Source organism: Anolis carolinensis, chromosome 1 (assembly GCF_035594765.1).
Source record: "Anolis carolinensis isolate JA03-04 chromosome 1, rAnoCar3.1.pri, whole genome shotgun sequence".
NCBI lineage: Eukaryota > Metazoa > Chordata > Lepidosauria > Squamata > Dactyloidae > Anolis > Anolis carolinensis.
This window is the reverse complement of record NC_085841.1, coordinates 36,824,308-36,842,334: the sequence shown is the minus strand read 5'-3', so window position 1 is coordinate 36,842,334 and position 18,027 is coordinate 36,824,308. Positions and strand designations below refer to the sequence as shown.

Here is an 18,027-nt window from a genome sequence, read left to right as displayed (position 1 = left end):
CCGGTCAAAAAATCCATTCAAGAGCCGCCAACCGGGGTCCTGTTCCTTCTCGTGGTCACATTATGGTCAGCAAAAAGGGGACCCGTCATGATCCACGCCATGATAGACTCTGGAGCTACCAACAATTTCATTGATAGAGAGTATGCCGACTCTCTGGGATTACAATATCATGATTTCAAGAATGCCCGTGTGGTGCAAGCCATAGACGGCCGCCCCCTCAAGACGGGCCCCGTAAGTCAGTGGTCGGAACCCACCAGGATGTGGATAAGGGAACATATGGAAGAGATTTCCTTCTTTGTTACCGAGGTTCCCCATTTCCCTGTGATTTTGGGAATTCCATGGCTGACTCTCCACGACCCTAACATCTCCTGGTCCAACAGAGAACTGCAGTTTGCTTCGCCGTACTGCCAAAACCATTGCCTCGTAGCCAAGGTCTGCCATGCCACAGACACCGAGCCCATCATCACCTTGCCAAAGAAGTACTCCGAGTATTGGGATGTATTCAACGAGAAAGAAGCCGAAAAATTACCCCCACATAGACCTTATGACTGTGCCATTGACTTGGTGGAGGGGGCCCCGATCCCGCGAGGGCATCTCTACTCCCTGACTGAACCAGAGCAAGAAGCTCTCAGGGAATTCATAGAGACAAACCTTCGCAAGGGATTCATCAGACCCTCTCAATCCCCAGCCGCCTCCCCAGTGATGTTTGTGAAGAAGAAGTCAGGGGAACTACGCTTGGTGGTGGACTACAGAGCATTGAACAATATCACCAAGCGGAACAGCTATCCCCTGCCCCTAATCTCGGATCTACTGGATCGGCTTCGAGGAGCCAAGGTTTACACCAAGCTGGATCTTCGGGGGGCTTACAACTTAGTTCGCATCAGGGAAGGGGACGAGTGGAAGACCGCCTTCCAGACCAAATTCGGATTATTCGAGTCCCGAGTTATGAATTTCGGTTTATGCGGAGCTCCCGCAACGTTCCAGCATTTTGTCAATGACATTTTTCAGGACTATCTAGACAGGTTCTTGATAATCTACCTGGACGATTTTTTGGTGTTTTCTAGATCACAATCAGAACATGAGAACCACGTCAAAATGGTGTTACAACGATTGCGGGATCATGGACTTTATGCCAAGCTGGAAAAATGCGCCTTTGATCTACAAGAGGTAGATTTCCTTGGTTACCGCATCTCGCCTCTAGGGCTTTCCATGGATCCAGCCAAAGTTTCAGCAGTATTGGAATGGCGGGCGCCAACTAACAAGAAAGAAGTGCAGCGGTTCTTGGGGTTCGCGAACTATTACCGCAAGTTCATTCCAGATTTTGCCCGCTGGTCTGACCCCATCACTAGCTGCATCCGTGGAAAACAGCCTTTCCGCTGGACTGATCAAGCAGAGAAAGGGTTCCAGCAACTAAAGAAACTATTCACGTCCCAGCCAATTCTACAGCACCCAAATCCTGGAACCCCTTTTGTTGTGCAAGCGGACGCCTCTGATGTGGCAATTGGGGCGGTACTCTTACAACCGGTGGGAGATCACCTCCATCCCTGTGCCTTTTACTCTCGTCAACTAACCACACCAGAGAGGAATTACACCATTTGGGAAAAAGAACTACTGGCCATAAAGGCAGCCTTTGAAACTTGGAGACATTGGCTAGAAGGGGCCAAATTTCCCATTGAAGTCCATACTGATCATCGTAATCTAGAACATCTAAGAACTGCCCGCAAACTGAATCAGAGGCAGCAACGTTGGGCTTTATTCTTCGAACGTTTCAACTTCCAGATTCATTACGTGACCCCAGCCCAGACCAAGCAAGCAGACGCCTTGTCACGTAAACCGGAATACGCTGCAGGACGTAAGGAGACCTTTGAATCCCAACTATTACAACCCGAGAACTTTGCCACGCTCACAGTGGGGAACACCAAATCCATTTCCATTGGTTCAACTTCCTCTACTCCAGGACCCATCTGTGCTCAAGAAATCAGGGCTAGTCAGCAAGCAGATGCCTGGGCGCAGGACCAACTTCGCCAAGGTCTGCATTTTCCCTTTTCACTTAGAGATGGGCTGCTTTGCTATAGAAATCATGTTTATATCCCACCCGGACCGGGCAGGGAAAAAGCGCTCCATCTGTGTCATGACTGCAAACCAGCAGGACACTTCGGACTATTTAAAACCATGCACCTGATCCTAAGGGATTTTTGGTGGCCCAAGATCCGCAAGGATGTGGAAAAATATGTCAACACCTGCCCAGTATGCCAGCGCTCCAAGATAAGAAGGGAGAAGCCCTCAGGGCTTTTACACCCCCTTCCTACCCCATCTCGCCCATGGGAAATAATTTCTGCGGATTTCATCACTGACCTACCACCTTCCTGTGGATTCACCACGATCTTAGTGGTGGTGGACCTTTTCACCAAGTTAGCCCATTTCATTCCCTGCGAAGGCCTCCCCACGGCCAAAGAGACTGCGGATCTATTCCTTCAACATGTTTTCAGACTACATGGATTGCCCAAGAGTTTAGTCACAGACCGTGGATCTCAATTCACCTCTCGTTTTTGGAAGGCGCTACAAAAACTATTGGGCATAGACTCCCGCTTATCTTCAGCTCATCATCCCCAAACAGATGGGCAAACGGAGCGCACCAATGCCACTTTGGAGCAGTATCTTCGCTGTTATGTAAATTACCAACAGGACAATTGGGCTTCTCTGTTACCACTGTCTGAGTTTGCCTACAACAATGGAGTTCAAGCTTCTACAAAAGAAACGCTGTTCTTTGCAAACTACGGCTTCCATCCACGTTTCTTTCCCCCTGTCATTGAAACTTCAGAAGTTCCCGCAGCAGAGGATTGGCTACAGGAACTCACAGCGGTACAACAACTTTTGCTCCAGCAACTGGACCAAGCCAAGGAGGACTATAAACGCCACGCTGATAAACACCGCCAGCCGGGCCCTGAAATCAAGGTAGGAGAACGGGTTTTTCTGTCCACTCGCTTTCTGCCCTCCCACCGCCCTTGCCGGAAGTTAGATGCCCGTTTCATTGGCCCCTATCCAGTGGTGGCGCAATTAAACCCCGTGACTTTCAAACTCCAACTTCCGCGTTCAATGCGCATTCACCCAGTGTTTCACCGTTCCCTGCTCCTTCCGGCGGATGGTGTGCGTCCTGATACAGACCAACCGGCCCCCCCTCCTGTTTTGATGAATGGGGAGGAGGAGTTCGAGGTTGAGGACATTTTGGATTCTCGCTTTCATCGCCGCCGCCTACAATATCTCATTGACTGGGTGGGTTTTGGCCCTGAGGAACGCTCTTGGGAAGACGCCTCCACAGTCCATGCTCCTGATCTAACCCGCCGCTTTCATCAGACCTATCCCGCCAAGCCGCGACCTCGCGCCTCGGGGAGAGGGCCCCAGTTTGGGAGGGGCCTTGAGGAGGGGGATAGTGTGATGACCCATGGGCCTTGTAGTCCTGCTCAGGACATTGTAATTCCTGATGAGGAGGAAAACTTGGGTTTTTTACCTTCCCAGTCTGAACTGGATTCCTCTCAGCCAGATCTTTCCCAGGCAGATCTGGGAACCTTGCACCTGCAAGAAAGTTGTCTCCCAGAAGTATGTCAAACAAGCCCAGAGCCTACTTCTCCCGTGTTCTTGCGCCGGGAGTTTTGTAAACAACAGAGAAGTTTGGAATCAGCTTCGCGCAGGAGTGCGAGGATTGCAGCTAAGAATGTAGCCAATTAAGACTACTTCTCGTGAGAATCTTTAAGGAGTTTAACATCTGGTCTCAGAGTTTAGCTTTCGTTTCTGATTCCCAGAGAACTGCTTCGGTGAGAAAGTTAGACTCTATATAGGTGTTTTGCCCGCGTAGTAACTTCGCGGAGTCAATTCGTCAGCCTACGGAGCGAGTTGTGTCTGGACAGCGCGCTCCGATTCAAGCCTCGCTCCTGCTCAAGCCTTGCCTTGCTATCCAGCCTTCGCCTTGCTTCCCAGCCTTTGTTTATCTACGGACCTTGCCTTGTTTCCCAGGACCAATCCTTGCCTTGTTCCACGGATTTTACCAAGTTATTCCACGGACCTTGTTCTTGTTCCTAGTTACCTTGTTCCACGTTTTAAGCCTTGCTTCAAGTATCAAGTTATTTCCTAGCCTTGCTCAAGTTTATGGATTAAAGAACCTTGTCATCTCCCCTCACTTTGCCTGGCAAAGTGAGTGTTTCGGTTATTGGATTACAACTTTGGACCTTAATATTTCATATTGGACATTGCCTTTTTGGACTAATTTTGACCTTTCTTGAAAGGTCTGCTTCTGGACTAACTTTTACATCTGCTTTTATTAACTTTATATATTCCTTCAATAAAGATATTAGTTAGATTCTGGCCTCTGTGTTTGGTTATTGGTGCCTTTGCAACCTGGGTCGTGACAAACTCTTATCTTATTCTCAATGTGCTTTTAAACTGGTTTAAATTAGGAATTTTAAATCTAAAGGGATGCTCATTTACATTTTTAAAAGCCCTTTAATTGTAATGATTACACAAGCCAACAAAATCAAACTTTTTGTAATACTCAGAAACGAGAGTAGTACAGTTTAAATCAATTTTTTTTCATCAGATATAATTTTAGATCATTCTTACAGAGTTGTTTTGCGCTGAATTCAGATCTGTGTCTATTTTTTCTCTTGTGTAGTTTTTGCGATGAGGTCAATCAAATAATTAATGCATTTACGCACTGATATCAATAGAATCTAATTGATAAAAAGGTAAAGGTTTCCCCTGACGTTAAGTCCAATCATGTCCGACTCTGCGGGTTGGTGCTCATCTCCATTTCTAAGCCAAAGAGCTGGCGTTGTCCGTAGACACCTCCAAGGTCATGTGGCCGGCATGGAACGCCGTTACCTTCCCGCTGGAGCGGTATCTATTGATCTACTCACATTTGCATGTTTTCGAACTGCTGGGTTGGCAGAATATGGAGCTTACAGCGGGCACTCACTCCGCTCCCCAGATTTCAACCTTTCGGTCTTCAAGTTCAGCAGTGTGCTTTAACACACTGAGCCATCGGAGGCATTAATTATTCAATTAGCCTCATCACAAAAACTACATGTGATATAGAAAAAATAAACACAGATCTGAATTCAGTGCAAAAAAAAAACTTTATAAGAATGATCTAAAATTATATCTGATGAAAAATACTTGCTGGCTTGTGTTATTTTGAAAGCTGTATTTTGTTTTAATTTATGTTATGAGTCAGTTTAGGTCCCATGGGAGAAAGACAGGAAATTGAAAATAAAATATGTGGCTGGAGTGATGGGAGTTGTAATCCAATACAGCTGGAGGGTACCTAGTTGGGGAAGGCAAAGACAAAATATATATTTCTGAAGTCAGCTGTTGTAATGAAGGAAGTTCCAGTTTCCTGCTTTCTCCCCACCTGAGCCTCCTGAATGAACAGAGAGGCAATATAAAAGCTGCATCTAGAAAGAGTGTCAGAAGAAGCCAAGCCTTTTCTCTACTTTCAAGTGTCCTCCTATGATATTTGTGATTGAATCTGTTTTCTAGGAGAGCTCCACCAGGGAAATGTAAACAGAAGCCTGTTCCAGTGAAAACAAAAAGCAAGCGGATACCATTCACCCCACGCACAAGTAAGTCAATAGTGTTTGGGTTTTTACATTTTGTTTTGACTACGTAGTACAGATGTCAAAGCATACTGGATCTGTTTGTCATTTATTTACACAAATGATTTATACACTGTCCTTCATCCTTATGCCTACTGGGCTGATGTGGAATAAATATGACTATAAACGATCTTTATAAATATACAATGTAATAAAAATGGTAAAATGAAATTAATTACAACATGTGGACAGTATAATAAAAGACAATATAATTGTATTTTTAAAATAATTGTACTGTTTTTAGCACTGTTCACCACTTTGAGTCTCTTTAAAAGAAAGAAGTGGTATATAAATAAATATAATAATCATCATCATTTATGGAGCTCCCGGTGGCGCAATGGGTTAAACCTTTGTGCTGGCAGGACTACTGACCAGCAGGTTGGCAGTTCGAATCTGAGGAGCAGTGTGAGCTCCCATCTGTCAGCTCCAGCTTCCCATGTGGGGACATGAGAGAAGACTCCCACACAATGGTAAAATACCCGGGTGTCCCCTGGGCAACATCCTTGCAGAAGGTCAATTTTCTGCAGTTTCTCAAGTTGCTCCTGATATGAAAACAAAATAATAATTTATGAAAAATTTATGGGGTTGCCATTAGCCAACAAGTGACTTAAAGGCACATGCACACCCAATAAGTGAAACAACCAACCTTTAAAGATCTGGGCAAACGTCTCCACTGAAGAAAAGGAGTAGAAAAAGGGAAAGTCTCCTGGTCTGAATGACTATTCTAGACATTTAAAGAGGATTTTGCTCTTACCACATTAAAGTTTTATACTGGCAAACATACAGGGAATTCAGACTTCACAAAGCTGGAAACATAGAAGGCAATATCTGAGCTAGGTAAACATTTCTTACCCTCAGACTCCTTTCACTCCATTGTGCTTCAGTTAGGATGGAAAATTCTTTTTTTTCCAGCCTAGCTATAAGAATACATTCCCTTATTACTGGTCATCTCTCTCAAGTGTTAGTATGGTAGATGAAGAATAAGTTTGATTCAAAGGGTCCTAAATAACATTCATTATATAGTGGGTGTTGCGTGGGCAGTGCTGGATTTACCATTGTACTCAGGCGTGCATAAGCACAGGGTGCCATTGGCTTGAAGGGCAATGTGATGGATTTTGCTTATGTGGTGTAATTCTAAATTTGAAGGCGTTCTGTTTCAGACATAATGATAGAGTTGATAGAGTTGACAGTCTATGGGAGTGTGCCACAAAGCAAGCTGTGTTGGCCTCCTTAGTTTGGGTACCACTGATCTAAAGCAACCATAGGAAAGCTTTGGTGGCATCTAGAGCCATCTAGGAATAGAAGGGAGCTGCAAAAATAGCTATAGGGACCACCAGATTTTAATAGTAGGGATTCCGCAATTAGGGTGCCATGGCAAAGAAGGCTCTTTCCTATACATCAGAGCTTTCCAAACATTTCATGTTGGTGACACACTTTTTAGACGTACATCATTTCACATCACAGTAATTCGGTTTTACCAGCAAACAAGAGCTTAAACCAATTCCTTATACAAGATACGGATATATACATAAATTGCAATAATTTTTTTTATTTATTTCCAGAATTTATACCCTGCCCTTCTCACCCGGGGGGACTCAGGGCGGCTTACACATACATACAATAATGAATGTATCTCATGAAAGCCTTTACATCTACACACTGGAGCCCCTGGTGGCACAATGGGTCAAACCCTTGCTGACCAAAAGTTAGGCAGTTCAAATCCAGGGAGCGGAGTGAGCTCCCATCTGTCAGCTCCAGCTTCTCATGCATCTCCCACAGGATGGTAAAACATCTGGGTGTCCCTGGGCAATGTCCTTGCAGACGGCCATTTTTCTTACACCAGAAGTGACTTGCAGTTTCTGAAGTTGCTCCTGACACATACAAAAAATCTACACAGTGCAGTTTGGAAAGCTCTGCTATATATTATGGCTCCTCTTTTGACTTTGTTCCCCATTCCTTGTACGATGTGGAAAGAAATGAGCAGGGAATTTTTTTGGTTAAAGGCATTGTCCATTCTGCTTCAAGCTAACATCTGTGCCAAGTTAATTTGTTGAAATATTTGGGGGGAAATTTGTTCACAGAGACTGTCCTTGAAGTTCTCAAAGAACGCCTTATGACAACGGAGCCTCCCAGAACAGGATTTAACTCCACGGATCCACCCCAATCCTCTAGGAAGTCTGTATCTCGCAAAGTCTCGACTAAACATAAGCCAGCTAAGGCAGACAAAAAGCAAGTGGCCCAACTGCCCAAAGGGTCCAAGGCACAAAAGGAGAAGAGTCCGCACACGCCCAAGGCTGCAACGTCCTCTCCAAAGCGGAAAGGCTCACATTTAAGGAGAGGCAGAAAGAAATCTCCCAAAACAAGATCAACAGCTAAGGTGAAAACACAGGCAAAGAAGAAAAAGAAAAGGAGGGTGAACCTAAGAAGCACTCTTTGAATGTATAATCCAAATCAAAGAACCAAGCCATTGCAAGGTAGATAGGATTGCTGGGAGACTAGTTTTCATGCAAAATATATACATATTCAACCATAGCATAACACTGCTGCCTGTAACAGATGCAAGGCATGCTTTTAATTAAGAGCTTGACTGCTCCAGGCAATGTCTAGGTTGTCATTTGTAGACATCTGACTCAATGGTACATTTTTTCAGTTCAAGTACGGTAATCGCCATTTGCTGTTATCCTCTACAAGAGACTGTTGCTGGGTAAATGGTATTGGGTTTGCATTCTTTGCTGATCATCATGGTAAAAAAGCAGACATGGGAATCACATGCTCTACGGTATTTTTGTACTAGAACTTCCAGAGTTCTCCACCATTCCTGATATTGGCTAGGACTGCTGGGAATTATAGTACGATGTCGATAGGGTGAACTCACCCCTTTCAGAAAGCAAAATCTGATTTTTGTGGCATAAAATTATTGAATCTCTTAATCTGGGGGATGGAAGGCAAATTCTGAGTGCATTGTATTGTTCACCTTATGTAGGCATTTGTGCAACAAGAAACATAATTAACAAAATTAACCAGCTATTTCTGTTTTAATTGTCCTAACTAGGCAGTTCTAATGTCTTTTATTCATACTCTAACGGAGACATCTCTTCCTCTCCATTCAATTAAATATCAGATAAAAATAAAGATATCAAAATATGTCTGCTTCTTTGAGTTCATTGAATTCATTCAACATTCATTGAATGTTTGCCTTATATGTGTGCAATGTGATCCACCCTGAGTCCCCTTCAGGATGATAAGGGCGGAATATAAATACTGCAAATAAATAAATAAATAACTAAATAAATAAATAAATGAAATCCTATAATTCCATATAAACCCCACTTGCCTAGTTTCCCACAGACCTCACAACCTTTGAGAATGCTTGCCATAGATGTGGGTGAAATGTCAGGAGAGAATGCTTCTGGAACATGGCCACACAGCCCGGAAAACTTACAGTAACCCAATCTTTCAATTGTTGGAGAAGATAAATGTCTGGATGGAAATGCCTTCTCCCTTCATTGCTGTTTACTAAACAAAGTTTACATTAACATGCATATACTGACCTACAAATAACTACAGAGACAATTTTATTAACCTCATACTCATTGTCCACTGATTTTTACCCCTTATTATGCTCCTCCCTTTAGATAGTACTACATAGCCACACATCTAATTATTAAGGTTTTAGTCCAAAGAACAAACTAAAATAAAGGTCAGAGTCAAGAGGAATTTTCCTGGAAGCCTCAGGAAAATGTAAGATACTATGTAACTAAATATCTTGAATGGAATGGGAGTTTGTGATGTTAAGTCCCTTGCTTCCTGCCACCCTTTTGGGCTAAATTACCATGCCAAAATTAAATTAGGGTGCACATTTGATTCTCGTTATAAGATAATCTTCGTGTTGAGCCAAAGCCAAAGGGGAAGCTGCTCCCAACAAAGGATTCCCTCAACCAGGAAGCAGCCAGGCTTTGAAGCTGCAAGGCCATTAAATGCTAATCAAGGTGTCCAGTTGAAACATTCACACTTGCCTCCAACAGACAAGAGTTCTTTCTCTGGACCTTACACAGATATACCCACCTCATTTGCCTAGTTTCCAACAGACCTCACAACCTCTGAGGATGCATCTTATAGATGTGGGAAAAATGTCAGGAGAGAATGCTTCTGGAACATGGCCTGGAAAACTCAGAGCAACCCAGTGATTCCAGTCATGAAAGCCTTCAACAACACAAAGTACAATATTCATAATATGTGTTCCACATTATATGTATTTATGAGAAGAATATATGACTTATGTTTCTATTCCAATGTTATGGACAAGGTTTTGTTTCTGAAAATCCAGCACTCTTTCTCTTTGCCAAGCTGGACGTCTTACAGGTTGAAACGACCTGCTTGCAGATGGTGGTTGAAGAAAATTTTGAGCACGAATTTTAGAAGAAAGCTGGGATGTAAATTTAATTAACAAATACAAATCAAGTTTGTTTTTCCTCCAAATTTATAATCTGCTGCCACTCACAATGCAGGCTCTGCAGATTCCTTGCTCTGCAGCACCATCTGCTGGCTACAAGCTGGAACTACATCTGAAACTGCATCTCCTGCTGGGTTGTTGTATGTTTTCCGGGTAACACACTCTCTGAGGATGCCTGCCGTAGATGTGGGCGAAACGTCAGGAGAGAATACTTCTGGAACATGGCCATACGGCTCGGAAAACATACAACAACCCTGTGATCCCGGCCATGAAAGCCTTCGACAACACATTGCATCTCCTGCTTTTCTGTTGGATCTCAAAACAATATTTTCCCGGATGGAATCTGAATATTATTTAAACTGTGGACGCATGCCTTCAAAACTAGAACCAATATAAGCCCCTAAATAAATAATAATGATGATTTTAATGTACTTGCGCCAAGGAAGCTTTGGGGGCTTGGGAAATAAGCTGGAATGTTTAATAAAGGAAATAACAATTAACCACTGATATATCAAGGCGTTGAAACTCTTTACAGTCAGTGTGTTGCACTGCTTTGTATTTCCAAAGATTGCCTTTTTAAAATGAGCAGGAAAAACACAGAGGCCCCAGCGAGGATCGAACTCGCGACCCCTGGTTTACAAGACCAGTGCTCTAACCACTGAGCTATGGAGCCACCTATCACTTCTGCCTATACAAATCAATGGTACTGTACTATTGTACTGACGCACTCACATTCCAGGTCTAGAATAACCAAAGGCGAATGGATTGAGGGTGACATTGTTTCTGGATTTATTTTTGTTGTTGCAGTCGAGATATACTGGGCGAACATATTCCCAAACTCACGAGAACGAGCTTAGTTGCTGCAATTATTTTTTCATTAGTCTTCCCTTAGAGCAGGCATGGGCAAACTTGGGCCCTCCAGGAGTTTTGGACTACAACTCCCACAATTCCTAACAGCCGGTAGGCTGTTAGGAATTGTGGGAGTTGTAGTCCAAAACACCTGGAGGGCCCAAGTTTGCCCATGCCTGCCTTATAGGATCTGCGGTTTTAAAATCTCCCAGTTTTGCCATTGTTCATCCATTTTCCGGGCTGTATGGCCATGTTCCAGAAGCATTCTCTCCTGACGTCTCTCCCATATCTGTGGCAGGCATCCTTAGAGGTTGTGAGGTCTGTTGGAAAACCATACAAGTGGGGTTTATATATCTGTGGAAGATCCAGGGTGGGAGAAAGAACTCTTGTTTGCTTGAGGCAAGTGTGGATTAGCCACCTTAGTATTAAATAGCCTTGCAGCTTCAAAGCCTGGCTGTTTCCTGCGGGGAAATCCTTTGTTGGTAGGTGTTAGCTGGCCTGCAGAGGTGAGAGGATCCCTCTTGCCCAGTGGTTCTCAACCTTCCAAATGCCACGAACCCTAAAAACATTTCCTCTTGTTGTGGTGACCCCCAACCATAGAATTATTTTAGTTGCTACTTCATAACTGTAATTTGCCTACTGTTATGAATTGTATTGTAAATATCTGATATGCAGGATGTATTTTCATTCACTGGACCAAAATTGGCACAAATACCCGACACGCACAAATTTGAATACTGGTAAATGAATTTGTCATTTGGGAGTTGTAGTTGCTGGGATTTATAGTTCATCTACAGTCAAAGAGCATTCTGAACTCCACCAACGATGGAACTGAACCAATCTTGGCACACAGAACTCACATAACTAACAACCAACACTCAAAGCAGTGAACAGTGCTAAAAACAGTACCATGTACAATTAAAATCAAAAGCCTGTAAACACTGAAACAGAATTAAATCTAAATATAACTAAAAATAAATCGTTAAAAGCATTCAAAGCATTAAAGTCTATTTAAAATACATAAACACCACATCACACCCTCTGGCTCAAAATTTCTTCCGAATTGTATATTTCAGGTGTATATATTTAACATACTTTATAGTTATGTATGCCTCCTTATTGAAGCATCTGACCAAGAATTAGAATTATATATTAAGTGTGGATTAATAATTCTTAAAACTTACATTGGTAACAGAGCCTAAACTGATCAAGATATCTCAAAACCACTAGGTGGTGCCAAAAGATAATCCTAATTTTGCAGTGCCACTAGATTCAGAAAGTAAAGGGAATTTCACATGTGTTTTAAAAATAATACTGTGGAGCAAATTAGTGTTTTAAATCTACTAGACAGCTCAACATGGGAAAAATGAATGCCGTATATTCTGCAACAAACATTTCATTTGATTTATTGGAGGATTTAACTGGCTGTTTTGCTATACAGCTTTCCTTTCTAATGCATCAGCTCTCTCACCAAGTTATATGTATGTAGCCTGCTATTTCCTACAAGGTTATCAGTGCGAGTTTCTGGCTCAGATCAAAAGCCTATCTGGTCCAACATGCTGCTAAATGGATGTTGGATCATGGGAAGCCCATTCTCATTATTGCAAGTTCAACAGCACCCTTCTGCTCATGTTACCCAGTAGTTAAAAGGCACACTATTTATTTAACTTTATTTCTTATATTTTCTTATTTTATTTTTATATTGCCTTTCCTTCAGAGTACTCAATGTGTAGGGTAGGACTCAAATATCAGCCCTAGAGTGTCTTCCTTCGTGACAAAGCACAATACTGCTTTCAGTCCAACTTACTAACAGCACTGGGTGAGATAGTGTCAGTATGTTATGGAACTTCAGAGTTATACTAAATGCACATGAGCAATATCTAATGCATATGTGGTCATTCTTATTTAAGGTCTATGTGACACCCCCCCCCCCCCCCCCCCAATGTATCCACGTATAGTTGTTGTTCTCAGGGTCTGGCCCTGTAGCCATAACATCAGATGGAATAGCCCTGGGCATATAATATTGTAGTTACAGTATTTCTGGCGTAAGCACAAATGGCAGAGTTTAGTAAAACAATGCAGGCCATGGGTGAGATGTCAGTTATTGTGAAATTGATTTATTCAGGTTAATCATAAGAAAACAGTTGTGTTTGTAATCCTTATTTCATACCAACAAATTCAGCAAACCTGGCACTTCTCTTCTCTGCTCTGTTTAAGGCACAGATTATTTTGTACAAATCATTATGTATTACTGGGTTGCGGTGAGTTTTCTCAACAAGGAACACAACAATCCTAATTAACTTGACTCAGGAAAAAAGAGGCCCACACATCCCACTGAAATACTGGTAAGTTTATGTTGGTTAAAATTGTTCTCCATTTTAACTGTGAATGTTTTAAAACCATTGATATTTAATTCTGTTTTAATGTTTGTATATATGTAGATTTTAAATTGTAGTGAAATGCTTTTAATGTAAGCCGCTTTGGGTCTCCTTGTGGGGAGAAAATGGGGGATATAAATAAACATCATAATAATAATGAATGTTTTTTCAATTTTTTGCACTACAAAAAGAATATGTGCAATGTGCATAGGAATTCGTTCATGGTTTTTTCCTGAAAGTCCAGCCCCCCAACAGTCTGAAGGACCGTGAACCGGCCCTCTGCTTAAAATATTTGAGGACCCCTATATTAGAGGCAGTAGATGGTCTAAACTGTCAGCTTTCTATGTTGTTAGGAAGCTTTTCCCAAGCAAGAGCAGAACTTTTATCAGGCCCATACTATGAAATATTGGCTCCTCTCCTTGCTTGGGTAAAGCTTCTATAAGAACGTGAGGATCTGCTATCTGCCATGGGTCCATCTAGTTCAGCATTGTCCAAACTAGGTGTGAGAATCATGTAGTTTTCTAGATGTTATAGCTAAAGATAAAGAATGCTGCGAATCGAAGTCCAATAATTTCTCGAGTGCTGCATGATTCCTGGCTATGACACTAATTGGTAGCATTTCTTTTTTCTGACACTGTCCTGAAATCTGACATTTGACTGAAGATGTCAGGCATTTTTACCTTAAGAATATCAGCATGGAAAGAACTTCTTGTTCAAGACAGCTAGCTGCAAAGTTCAGGCTCGAGGTGAGGACAACAGTAACAGTCTGTAATACAAATGATCTCAGTATTCTGAAATAACTCCCTACCATTTATGAGGTTTAATGTGTCCCATTGTAGATCCCTGCACATGTACACTACTGGGCATTAACAGAAAAATTGGGACCAGGGCAGAAATAACATGGAAATAATAGGTGTTCAATTCCTGTGCTATCTGTCTGTAACAGCTCTGTTTCTGAAATATTTGCTCTTGTGGAAGTAATAGGGAGGTTTACATATTTTTGGGATGAAGTTTTGTCCTTATAATTGTTTTTATATATTCATTCTGATGTGAAAAAGACGTTGAGGTCAAAACAGATTACCTTATGGATGTTCGTAGTTGCTACCTATATTTTCATGAATGTTGTTTTATGTTATCTATATTGCCCCATTTAAATGACTATTGATTTTTTATTCCATCTACCTATAATTTATCTCTCTATATTACATTGTATTTTTGTACCTATTATTATAGTTTTAGGCTTTTGTTTTTTCATTTTGTTGACACCTTGGCTGTTATTTACCTTGATGACCTTTGCATAAATAAACATAACCTTTATGAATTTTCTAGACACCACTTGAAAACATCCTCTAAAATGCATCCAGACAGGGATATTTTTTTCTTTTCTTATTATTCCAAATTTGGTTGCTAAATCTATAAATATGTGGTTTTTTGTAAACATGTTGAATTTAGCTGATGAGGCAGGCTTCTTTGCTATCCCCCTTTATCTCTGCTTCAAAAAGAATCTTAAGACCTGGCTATTTAAGCAAGCCGTTGGGGATTAACATGACCCATAAGTATGATGGAAGAACAGCAAAGCAATTGGTTCAGTTTAGAAAGCTAGGTTGGTGCTAGACTTTTGATATATTTGATATGTTTTAATCATTTAAAAGACTATTTTTATTGATAGGCATATGTTTTTTTTTACAGAATTGTAATATTGTGTTTTACTGATATTGTCATTGTCTGAATCTGGCATTGAATTATTGCCATCGTTTGTAAGCTGCCCTGAGTCCCCCTACGCGGGTGGGAAGGGCAGAGTATAAGTACAGTAAATAAATAAATAATGGAGAAATGAAAATGGTGCTGATTCACTTTTAGAGTGTGGACAGCAATACAATATCAGTGTGGTATATTCTAGGTAGGTGTGGCACTAATGCTATGAATCCATGGCAGTTCTGGGGCTGAATAGTATGAATTAGAGCTGGTTTTTTTTGTTGGTGTAGACAAGCCCTTAGCTAGCTGAGATATCTCTGCACGTGGTATGTGGATGTTGGGAGAAGAGCACACAACACTGGGGTGTGTCCAGGTTTGCCCACAGTTTCTTAGCCGGCGGCAGGGCCAGTTGCGTTTTGGCTGGCATTCGCCCATTCTGTAATATTTATGTTCTAGGCTGGGCTTTGTTTCGTGCCCTGTTAACGTGGCTAGATTTTGTTAATATGTCACATTCTTTTGGGTGGTGGTTGGCATGAGTCCTGGATCTGGAAATTGAAGTATTATGGCCACCAGCCATTGGGATTGGTAAACGTGGTCCATTCAGGAACACAGAGTGTAGGGGTATAGGTATCCATGGATTGGCTACATGGCTCAGTGTCTCTAGGGCATCCCCTTGTGATGGGGGCATGAGTGGTCATTAGGGATGGGACACCCCATCATTCCATATTAATCTGGTCAGGCCTGTAGCCAGGGGCGGGTTTTAGGGCTTCACCCCCCCACCCCGAAAATTTTCAAGTTAAAAAAAACCCTGGTTTACTCATGAATTTTAACTGGTTAACCAAATCCCCATGCTAAGTCTATGAGACGCAAAAAAATTAAGAGTCCCTCCAGGCACTATCTCAAGCAGATTTTGACAGGTCTGAACCCGTGAGGCGGGTGGGTCAGGGGTTCAACCCCCCCCCCCCCCCCAAATTTTCTAAACCCATCCCGATTTTTTTTTCTGGCTATGGCCCTGAATCTGGTACTGGGTCAGATTAGCAGGGCCATCAGTCAACAGGCAGGTTCATCGAGGACTGAATCAGAGCCCATGTATTGCCTAACTGCATCTTCCACCATAATCAACAAAAGTTATGGCCTTATATTTTCCAATATCTGTCAACTTCTAACATCTGTCAGCTATTAATAATAATCTTTCAATTATACATACCTGTCAAGTGTAACTGTAATGTTAATTATAACTAATCTCAATTTATGTCAGCATCGTGTCTTATTTCCAATCTGAATGAACTCACCCTGTTCACACAGCTGGTCTACAATGAGAATGGCCTTTACTAGAATCACTATGCTGCACTGATTGGTCTTAAATTAAAGAAGCAAGAGTTTATATTTAAAATACACATCACACCAGTGGTTAATTATTGATTAAATGCCTCATTGGATTTGATTTTTAACAGAGATGATCACTAAAGGCAAAATGATACATTAATATAGTATGGTTTTCAATCAGGAACTGTTTTAATGTTTATATATACTTGTTCTATTCCCCACTTAACCATCTTTCCTTTTAATTATACTGCTCACATCTGAAATATTACAGGTTATTTCTTTGAAATCCTATATTCTGACTTATAAAAAAGAAAAAAAATCATTATTACCATTGAGTGTCAGAGTAACAAGCAAAACCCTTTGTGAACTATATCAAATGGTGAGTCAACTTTTCAATTTATTTACCATAATAAATATTATAAATATTATTGTATTTGGAATGCATTATCCAAAATGGTCCACATGAGAATCCATAAATGTTTAACACATTGTAACTGGTATGGATTTGCTATCCCAAAGCCAGTAAGGAGCTTGTCTAAGTCTGCCAAAATGTCATAGTTCACCTATTTTAGACCACAATGAAGTAATTTGCTGGCCTGCATGCATTTCGCAGATGTATGTCTACATTGAGTGTGATTACCTCTTCCTTAGATTTATTTTTGGTATTCTAGCAAAAGCAAACTGAGTGGTAACATATCATTTCTGTCATTCTTTGGGTCAGGAGTATGGAGTCCAGCATTTCCCAAAATGCTACAGAATACAAAAAACCAAGTTGGTAAAAATAACACATGTGCATACTTGCTGACTGATTTATCACCGTCAATCTAGTGGTTCTAATCAATAGTTTTATTGAGCAATTGCAGTTTCTAATGTTATGGAAGCACACTCTGGGATGACTGAGAGGTTTGGGGTCTAGTGGATTCATACTCTAGCAAAATTTTCATCAATGCTGCTGAAGTGGATGGCAATTCAAGGCTAAGCTAGCTGTTGCCAAGGGATGTGTGAAGCCTGTTTTTCATGCATTTTACCTGCAATGCAATTCTTGCAATATGGCAGGCTGAATGAAATTTGCACTGGAGTTTGTCTGCTGATGGATGTGAGTGTATTCCCCCTTTTCTCCTATTGTACACATTTCAAATGCTCATTAAGTCCCTGCTTAAACTCACTTTAGACAATAGAGATGATTTTAAAAGTATACAGAAAAGAAAGTAGAGGATTTCATTCCATAAAATCTTGTTTAACTAAGCCAGGCCCTGATATGAGATGGAGATAAAAGGCCTATTGAGGCCGATTTTGTAGATGTACACATCCCTAAACTTACAAAAAGTCTTGAACAGCGGTGTAGTGGTTAATTTTAAATGGAGGTTATCAAATTTTGAATAGTTTTATTGCATCAGCAATATACAGAAACAAAATAGTTAGAAATCTCCACCAAACTGGACCAACCCTATAGTATTTCATGTTAATATTCAACACTATAATAGAATCATAGAATCATATAATAGTAGAGTTGGAAGAGACCTCATGGGCCATCCAGTCCAACCCCCTGCTAAGAAGCAGGAAATCGCATTCAAAGCACCCCCGACAGATGGCCATCCAGCCTCTGCTTAAAAGCCTCCAAAGAAGGAGCCTCCACCACGGCCCCGGGGAGAGAGTTCCACTGTCGAACAGCTCTCAC

At 41.5% G+C, this 18,027-nt stretch overlaps 1 protein-coding gene and 1 non-coding gene across 2 annotated transcripts in view; one reads left to right on the top strand and one right to left on the bottom strand.

Moving 5' to 3' along the window:
- The window catches only part of hhipl2 (HHIP like 2), a 36,571-nt gene extending 27,779 nt beyond the window's left edge, over positions 1 to 8,792 (top strand). The window contains exons 8-9 of the mRNA XM_003216032.4: positions 5,533 to 5,615; positions 7,730 to 8,792. Of these exons, the coding sequence (XP_003216080.2) occupies positions 5,533 to 5,615; positions 7,730 to 8,085 (439 nt within the window). The 3' untranslated portion in view covers positions 8,086 to 8,792. The remainder of the gene's footprint in view (positions 1 to 5,532; positions 5,616 to 7,729) is intronic.
- A 1,909-nt stretch (positions 8,793 to 10,701) lies between these two features.
- Positions 10,702 to 10,774, bottom strand: trnat-ugu (transfer RNA threonine (anticodon UGU)). Its single transcript has one exon. It is a non-coding gene; the product is annotated as a tRNA-Thr (tRNA).
- Between the last annotated feature and the right edge of the window lie 7,253 nt (positions 10,775 to 18,027).